Source organism: Apodemus sylvaticus, chromosome 19, assembly GCF_947179515.1.
Source record: "Apodemus sylvaticus chromosome 19, mApoSyl1.1, whole genome shotgun sequence".
Taxonomy (NCBI): Eukaryota; Metazoa; Chordata; class Mammalia; order Rodentia; family Muridae; genus Apodemus; species Apodemus sylvaticus.
Window position 1 is genome coordinate 820,348 of NC_067490.1, and position 8,917 is coordinate 829,264.

General features: G+C 45.7%; 1 protein-coding gene across 1 annotated transcript; it reads left to right on the plus strand.

Moving 5' to 3' along the window:
* Nucleotides 1-6,625: 6,625 nt before the first annotated feature.
* LOC127670098 (popy Class I histocompatibility antigen, A-1 alpha chain-like) lies at nucleotides 6,626-8,672 on the plus strand. The gene is made up of 5 exons (XM_052164421.1): nucleotides 6,626-6,701; nucleotides 6,893-7,162; nucleotides 7,309-7,584; nucleotides 8,148-8,423; nucleotides 8,554-8,672. Exons 1-5 carry the CDS (start codon nucleotides 6,626-6,628, stop codon nucleotides 8,670-8,672), a joined length of 1,017 nt encoding a protein of 338 aa, XP_052020381.1.
* Nucleotides 8,673-8,917: the final 245 nt, after the last annotated feature.

Genomic DNA, 8,917 nt, shown 5'->3' on the forward strand with positions numbered 1-8,917 from the left:
GGTCAGAGAGACAATAAAAACAACACTCAAGACGGACACAGATATCGACACCAAAAGATGTCTGTTGCGAGACTTCCAACACCAGAAAAATGAATCAGATGGTCGGGGATCGACAAAGAATCTCTTCCCTAGGAGAGAATCAGAGTCTGACCCAACACACAGCCGGGAATCTTCTGAGCATCCTCAGAGTTCCCACAGAGCCTCCCAGGACATCTCCCAGGGTGGCAGTCGGTTACCCTCTTGGCACGTCTGCTGATAACCTTCTCGAAGAGAAGTCTTTGCTCGAGCAAGCGCAGACGACTGCAAACCGAAAGAAACAGAACCAAAACATCAAAACAATCGGCGGGTGGAGACCAAGACAAATAGACAGAATCTTACCTCCAAGAGGGGTCTCTGGAAACTTGGGTGGTCGCAAATCCTGGACAAGCCCCCAAGATGAAAGACCCCCAATGAGGGGAGACCCTCACTCAAATCTCGGGATGAAACGACACCCAAGGAATTCACAGGAGACCGTTCTTGATGCAAATGCACGAGGTTTATTTGGGAGAAACCAGTGCACTAGGGTCGTCTCATAACCACGCAGGGCTAGAGGAGATCGACCCCCAGTAACTGGAGTCAGGGGTATTAAAAGGGAAAAATCACAAGGCAGGGGGTGGAGGAAAAAGAAAAGAATTCACAAGGCAAGGAGTGGAGGACAAATTATGCATGGGATGGGGAAGTACAGAATGAGGAAGTCAGGCAATAGTTTATGCCTTAAGGAGGGTTAGAGATTATCTGGAACCAACATCCTTGGGGTTAAACATTGTAAAACAAGGCAAGTCATTCAGACATTCTTTTTGGTCAGCTAGTTCCTGAAACAGGGCTTCTCAGGATCAGTTAAGCAAATGTCGGCTATTTCCGAGGTCAGGGTGTACTTGACCTCAGAGGCTTGTTTGCTAGGGGCCTAAAAACCTTCACATTTTTGAGTTGGGGTCTCTCAGTAACAGACGGAAATCTAAATCTAAAATCTTCTCAGTTCTAACTATGATCCCTGTTTAAAAATAACAACAATAACAAAAAGTAGATATTTTAATAATGATATAAAATTAATATTTCCATTCAGAGAGTGGGGGAGGAGGAAGAGGAGGAGGAGGAGGAGGAGGAGGATAGAAGAAAAAAAGCAGGAAAATACAGGTATTGTGGTTTACCCCAAACCCAGCAAGCCAAATGCCAAATACTGCAGTTCTGTGTGCAGCATTCAGAGCCCTTGGTTGCGACGTCAGAGCCCTCAGCTCCGCCTCTTGAAGCACTTTGTGGCCTGTCTTTGGGTCTGGCTCAACTGTGTGTCTTTTATTTTTGTTGTTGTTTTGAAATAGGTCTTGCTGTGTAGTACGAGGTTGGCCTAGAACCTGTGACAAGGCTTCTTGCCTGGCCTCCACAGTTTCAGAATTACAGGTATGAGCTGTGATACCTGAGTTAGAAATCCCAGCAACCACATCGTGGCTCACAACCATCCGTAATGAGATCTGACGCCCTCTTCTGGTGTGTCTGAAGATAACTACAGTGTACTTACATATAATAATAAAATAAATATTTGGGCCAGAGCGAACAGGGACTGAGTGTGCAAAGTTAACCGGAGCGAGCGGGGCCGACCAGAGCGAGTGGGGTTGACCTGAGTGAGCAGAGGTCTAAAGTTCAATTCCCAGCAACCACATGAAGGCTCACAATCATCTGTACAGCTACGGTGTACTCATAATAAATAAATAAATACATAAATACATAAATACATAAATAAATACATAAATGAGTCATGATTTGTTTGTTTATTTATCTCAAGGGTTTTGCTGAAAGGTTTAAACAAACTTTTCAGACATGTTTGTATTAGACCTTGTATTAGACAAACCTTTTTTTCCATTTCCATTGTGGTCAGGAACTCACTTTCCAGTATAAAGCAAGAGACCGGGGAAAGCATAGTTGGCTGGGCTGCTCTATCTTTAAATATTGAGTGGAAGTATGAATGCGAATGAGGACATGGCTGCTACTAGGGATGATTGATGAGAAGTTATTTTACTGTAGATACGAGGGAGAGTTCAGCCAGATACATCTGGAAAGGTGCAGACTGAACGGGGCCACAAAAAGGAGGGTGGCGGGGGAGGGGAGAGCAGAACAGAAAGAAAAGAGAGACGGGGCTAGAGAGGAGGAACCATGGCCTGAGGCAAAGGGCAATCCAACAGGTGTAGCCAAAATGGCCGAGTTATATAGAAAAGAGAAGCTGGGGAAAGGGAAGGGAAGTCCAATCCCTGGGTTGGAGAGGTTGGGTAGGGGGCGGGGCTAGAAATGCTGGGCAGAGCCACAGGGGCTGAGTCTTGCTTTGGGTTTCTTTTGGAAATGATGTTTAGGAAAACAAGAAGTGAAAATAACTTTTGAGGGGGACGGGGAGTGCTAAAACGGTCCCACTATGTAGCTCTGGCTGTCCTGAAACTCACTGTGTAGACCAGGCCTCCTGAGTACCAGGATTAAAAGTATGTGCCACTATGCCTGGCTTGGGGGAAAATGATTTATGTACTTATGTATGTGTGTATGTATGTATGTATGTATTTAGGTTTTTTGAAGACAAGGTTCTTCTGTGTAGCTCTGGTTGTTCTGAAACTCACTCTGTGGACCAGGCTGGCCTCTGGCCTCTGAGTGCTGGGATTAAAAGCATTTGCCACCACTGCCCAGCAGGAAAAAAAGATTTTTCTTCCAAGACAGGGTTTCTCTATATAGCCCTGGCTGTCCTGGAATCACTCTGTAGACCAGGCTGGCCTCAAACTCAGAAATCTGCCTATCTTTGCCTCCCAAGTGCTGGGACTAAAGGCATGCACCACCACTGCCCAGCAGGAAAATATTTTTTTAAATGAACAAAATGGAGAGATGGCTCAGAGGTTAAGAATGCTTAATATTCTTAAGCATTCCTGGTTCAATTCCTAGCATCCACTTGATTCACAACAATCTGTAGCTCCCATTCCATAGGATATAGTGCTTTCTTCTGCCTCTGTGTGCATAAACACACACACAGTGCACATAAATGGGTGCAGGCAAAACATAAAATTAAGTGAATAATTCTAATTAAAAAAAAACATTGCTGTTAAAGCAAATCTTGCCTTTAAACCTTCAGATAGTATAGCATCATTGCTTTTGGGCGAATATTTAAAGGACATACTCCTTAAGTATCAGGACCCTCCAGGGGTTCCTTTTCCTCTCCAGTAAGACAAAACCACATACCCTAATGAGTCAATAATCTTTAGTGGCAGCCTAGAGCTGAAAGTAAAAAATTCAAAACAAGATTTTTTTTAAAGATTTATTTATTTTATTATATATAAGTACACTGTAGCTGTCTTCAGACACTCCGGAAGAGGGCATCAGATCTCATTACAGATGGTTGTGAGCCACCATGTGGTTGCTGGGATTTGAACTCCAGACCTTAGGGAAGAAAGCCTGGCAATGGTGGTGCACGCCTTTAATCCCAGCACTTGGGAGGCAAAGGCAGGCAGATTTCTGAGTTCAAGGCCAGCCTGGTCTACAGAGTGAGTTCCAGGACAGCCAGGGCTACACAAAGAAACACTGTCTCGAAAGAAGAAGAAGAAAAAAAGACCTTTGGAAGAGCAGTCCGTGCTGTTAGCCACTGAACCATGTCTCCAGGCCCCAAAATTAGATTTTTATTGTGATTTTTCTCTAGTCTTGGGTCAGAGAAATTGTGAATAACTGAGACTTCTGAGTCCCTCCTAGCTGCTGTTGGAGTCAGTAAGCAACCCATGTAATGGTGCAGCTATCACAGCCAAGTCGTATCAGACACCCTCAGCGTTGCAGGCTCTTTTGTTCTCTGTCTTCTCACCAGTGTACATTTAGAGAAACCTTTGTTATGTAAGTTTAATGTTACCATATTAAATCATAAGGAAGTGTGCTTTGATTTCCATGGCCTCAGAGCAGACCTCAGACTTCCTACTTATTGCCCATTTGGAAAGTTATCTTCATTTAATACTGAGAACAGAACCACACGTGACAGGAAGTTTCATCTGGCTTTTGCCCACACGCTAATGGCTGATGTGGCTGGGCTCCTACTGACCTCAGACAAATAGCCCTTCCTTTGAAGGGAAACAAACCTTCCCCTTTACCAGCCTAACATCAGCCCTTGCAAGATGCAGAAGAAAGAACCTTCTCTCTTTTACTTGCCTTTGTTTTTACTTCTTCACTCTATAAAGCCAACCTTGTTAGTAAAGGAAGAAGGAAATTGCACTCAGAAATCAAATACCTTGATTTGCAGAAAACAACACCCCGAGTGCTGTAATTCTTTGAATTCCCTCAGGAAGATGTATGCAGGTATACAGTGACCAGCCTTTGCTCATCTTTCTTATAGGTTCCTTCACATCCTGACTTGATATTTCCCTCTGCTCTGAGTTTAAACAGAGAAAATTAATCTGGAATCCAATACCTTGGGCATAATGTGAATTTCCTTCAGGATTTTCTTCATTACTTAAGGGTGTTTTAGATTCTATAGCTTTTACCCAAGTCTCCATCCTCACACAATATGCTGATAATTTCCTAACCAGATAAAACAGGGTGTCCTTATAGACATCATTCAGAAAGCTCCCGAAAAACAAGGCTATGAAGCCTGGAGGTTCAAATGTCAGTCTCTGCAAAATGCCTGCTCTAACTCAGGTCATGAGCTACTTTAGGGCACTCCAAAGTTCAACTCAAAATGCTTCTGATTTTGTCCAAATGAGACCCCCAAAGAAGCAGTCATGGGGTCCCCAAGGGAGCAGCTAGAGAAAGGACCCAAGGAGCCAAAGAGGTTTGCAGCCCAGAAGGAGGAACAATAATATGTACCAACCAGTACTCCCAGAGCTCCCAGGGACTAAACCACCCACCAAAGAGTACACATGGAGGAACCCGTGGCTCCAGCTACATATGTAGCAGATGACCATTTCAGACATCAATGAGAGGAGAGGCCATTGGACCTGTGAAGGTGCGATTCCCCAGAATAGGAGAATGCAAGTCATGAAATTGGGGGTGGGAGAGATAAGCAGGGAGAGGGGGTGGGATAAGGGGTTTTCAGAGGGGTAACCTGGAAAGGGGATACCATTTGAAGTGTAAATAAAGCAAATATCTAATATACCCTTTGGGGCCCATCCCTACCTTTGATCCCAGATTATCCAATTTTGAGAAACCTTTCAACTGCAGTAGCACAAAATGGGATTGCTAAAGACACTGTGGGACAGCCCTTTGCCTCACAGATCCATCCAATGGTATTTTTCCCATGCTGACTGGACCCTCCCTCTATCAGCAGGCATGATGTGGAGAGAACAGGAATCTGTCTGTCTGGATGTGATGTATATCAGTAACAAAGCTGAGATTGTGGTCTATTTTCTTCTATATGTATATAGTATGAATACTATATTCCTATAGGCTACAAGGAGGGCACAAGATCTCATTATAGATGGCTATGAGCCACCATGTGGTTGCTGGGAATCAAACTTAGGATGCTGGAAGAACAGCCTGTGCTCTTAACCTCTGAGCCATCTCTCCAGCCCCCAGAACAGCAGTTCTGAAAGCATGTTCTGTGGGACCCTCAAAGCCACATAGATGCTTTCTTAGGATCCATGACCTCGGGATATTTTTATGCTTTTTTCTAACTTACTTCCCATATTTCCTGACAGCCGTCTAATCTGTTGACATGTTAGTATGACTCCAGGCTGAGGAGCTCCAATTGCAATTGGGTGTATTAATAATCATATTATCCAACTGCGGTTACTTACGGGATAAAAAGAATATTTTCATTTTTTAAATGTCTTTTGTTTTCTGGTTTTTGTTTGGTGGAGACAGAGTCTTATGTAGTCTGTGCTGGCTTCAAATTCTGTAACAAGATTGTATAACCCCCCCCCCCAAGTGTTGAGAATACATGCCTGAATCACTATACTTATCTTTCAGAAAAAAAATACTTATTTTTATTTCATGTGTGTGTGTGTGTGTGTGTGTGTGTGTGTGAGTGCCTGCTTGCCTGTATGTGCACCAATTGTTTGTAGGAGCCTGAGAAGGCTGGAAGAGAGGGTTAGGACCCAGAAACTGCAGTGGTTGTGTCCATACTCATTAACTCCAGATTATCTAAGTTTGAGAAATTTCATTTACACAGCCAGAAACCAAAATTGTCCAGTACGGATGTTGGAAATCCAACCCAGGTCCTATACATTTCCTCAGCGCTATCTTTTGATTTTTAATATGTGGGTAATAAATGTGGGTGGATGTAACATGCCATATCTCTCTGAGGTCCTCACATCTGTAAAAGCATGCAGAGATAGGTCCTGGAAACAAAATGTTGAAGCATAGCTCTGGCACCAGGTGCAGGAGGAAGAGGGTAGTAAAATTCCTGGTCTCTGACGTGACTGACTCTCAGCTCTGCTCTCCAAGGGATGTACGGATTCCTCCTTACCTTTGAACCCCTTCCTCCAGGTTACATCAGTGTCAGTCAGTCCTTCTGCCTGAACTCACTGCACATCTGAATTCTGCAGAAAGACATTCTTTCATCATGGTCTCTCCCCACACCCCGCAGTGCTATAAAATCCACAGAGGAACAAAGTCTCAGTTCCTCTAGACCTTCTAAACACCAAGGATGGGAAACCCTGCGCTCTCTGCCCTCCTACTCTTGCTGCTCCCCAGAGCTTTGGCCTTGGCCCAGGTTCGCGCAGGTGAGTACAAGTCAGGATCCCTCCTCTGCCAAGCAGAGGAAGGGCTTGGAGCTGAAAGGAGCCCCAAATCCCCTTACCAGACTCTTCCCTCTCCTTTCTCCAATCTGCACCCTGAGCCCATGCCCTGCTCCCCTTCTGACACCAACACCTCCACAAGCCCTGGAAGGAGGATTTGTGTCTTCTGCCTCCAGGCATCCATTCCTTGCAGTTTTTTGCCACTGCCACGACCCAGCCTGGTTTGAGGGAACATTCCTTCGTCTTTGTCGGCTTCGTGGATGACACACAGTTCCTGTGCTACAACAATCAGGGGAAAAGTCAGAGAATGGAGCCGCGTGCAGAGTGGGTGAAGCAGATGGGGCCCGAGTATTGGGAGCGGCAAACCAAGACCGTCAAGGACATTGAGAAGAATTCCCAGGTGAACTTGCGAGAGGCCATGGGAGTCTACAACCACAGCAAGGATGGTGAGTGAGCCCTTCACATCCTTTAGGACAACCCCTAGTTCCTGGGTTCTTAGCTCCGAGGTTTGGCCCAAGGTTGCAGGACTCGAGGAGACCCTGGACAGGTTTCACGCATGGTTTTTGGTCCAATTACGACTGGGCAGGAGGAGGCTCTCACGTCTTTCAGTGTGTGTCTGGCTGCGAAGTGGGGCCAGATGGACTCTTCCTCCGTGGGCATGAGGAGCACGCATACGATGGCCGCGATTACCTCGCCCTAAACCAGGACCTGCACTCCTGGACCTCAGGTGACACAAAGGCAAAGATCACTCAGCGCAAGTGGGAGGAGGCTGGTGTCTCTGAGCAAAGGAGATCCTACTTGAAGGGCGAGTGTGTGGAATCGCTCCGAATGTACCTGGAGATAGGGAAGGAGACTCTGCTTAGAGCAGGTACATGGGGGCCTCTAGGAATCTCCTCCATCTATCCTAGGGCTGATCTCCCTGGAAGGGAGCAAAATGAACTGGGCTAGAGTACTGCTTCTTTTCCTTGCAGCTGAAGGGGGAAGAGTGTTCTGGGTTTCCTGATCAAACACTAGATAGAGACTCTCCAGACTTTCTCTCAGGAGAGTTGAAACTCTGTCTCAGGAAGGAAGGAGAGAAGATCCCTAACCAGCTGCTCCCTCAGTCTGCAGCCCTTTGTGAGCCATGGTCTTTCTCAGACCATGTTCTCAGTCCACACCCAACCTCCTTGGAGTCTTGACTCCAGTGATGCTAGGTCTCTCAGGTTTCACACAGTCAAGACCTTTCTCCTTTCCCTTAGGTGTCCAAGTCCATCTTCTCATCCTATATCTAGAGTTTTCCAAGGAGTAGATTATTCCAGATGCTTGCATCTAGAATACTATATGGTGCTTCAATCCCTCAACTACCCATCCCATTTCAAGGATGGTCCGTAAACATCTCTGCAGTTCAGGAAAGAATCCAAGATTCCTGAACTGTTCAATTCTTTTCCTCAGATCCTCCAAAAGCACGTGTGACCCATCATCCTAGACCTGAAGGTGATGTGACCCTGAGGTGCTGGGCCCTGGGCTTCTACCCTTCAGACATCACCCTGACCTGGCAGTGGGATGAAGAGGACCTGACCCAGGACATGGACCTCATTGAGACCAGGCCTGCAGGGGATGGAACCTTCCAGAAGTGGGCATCTGTGGTGGTGCCTTCTGGAGAGGAACAGAGATACACATGTCATGTGCAACATGAGGCACTAGCCCAGCCCCTTGTTCTGAAATGGAGTAAGGAGTGGTGTGGACACAGAGATGATCATTTGGGAAAGTGGAAGCCCTTCTGGAGACCCTGACAAGATCATGGGTAAGAGCTGAGGTCCAGGGCTCACACCTTCTCTCTCTTTCCCTTTCCTTCCAGTCCCTTCTAAGCACACCATCCCCATCATGGGAATCACTGCTGGCCTGGTTCTGCTTGGAGTTATGCTCACTGGGGCTGTGGTTGCCATAGTGACGAGGAAGAGGCACGGTAAGGAATGAATGGGTTATATCTGAGGGCTTTTGTCTTACTATTAGTAGAAGATATATACATACAGGTATGCTTATCCAGTCTAGGATCTTGTGTTCTCTTTCTGAAGCGCATTGGGAAAGAAGTGACAATATCTTCTTCTTTTTTTAAAGATTTATTTATTTATTTTATGTATATGAGTACACTGTAGCTGTACAAATAGAAGGTTGTGAGTCTTCATGTGGATGTTAGTAATTAGACTCAGGACTACTGCTCA

Bases quoted from the DNA above. Each gene is read 5' to 3' on its own strand.
- LOC127670098 (XM_052164421.1), top strand. From the start codon at position 6,626: ATGGGAAACCCTGCGCTCTCTGCCCTCCTACTCTTGCTGCTCCCCAGA. The intron at 7,163-7,308 runs GTGAGTGAGCCC...GGGCAGGAGGAG, and splicing joins CTACAACCACAGCAAGGATG to GCTCTCACGTCTTTCAGTGT. The intron at 7,585-8,147 runs GTACATGGGGGC...TCTTTTCCTCAG, and splicing joins GGAGACTCTGCTTAGAGCAG to ATCCTCCAAAAGCACGTGTG.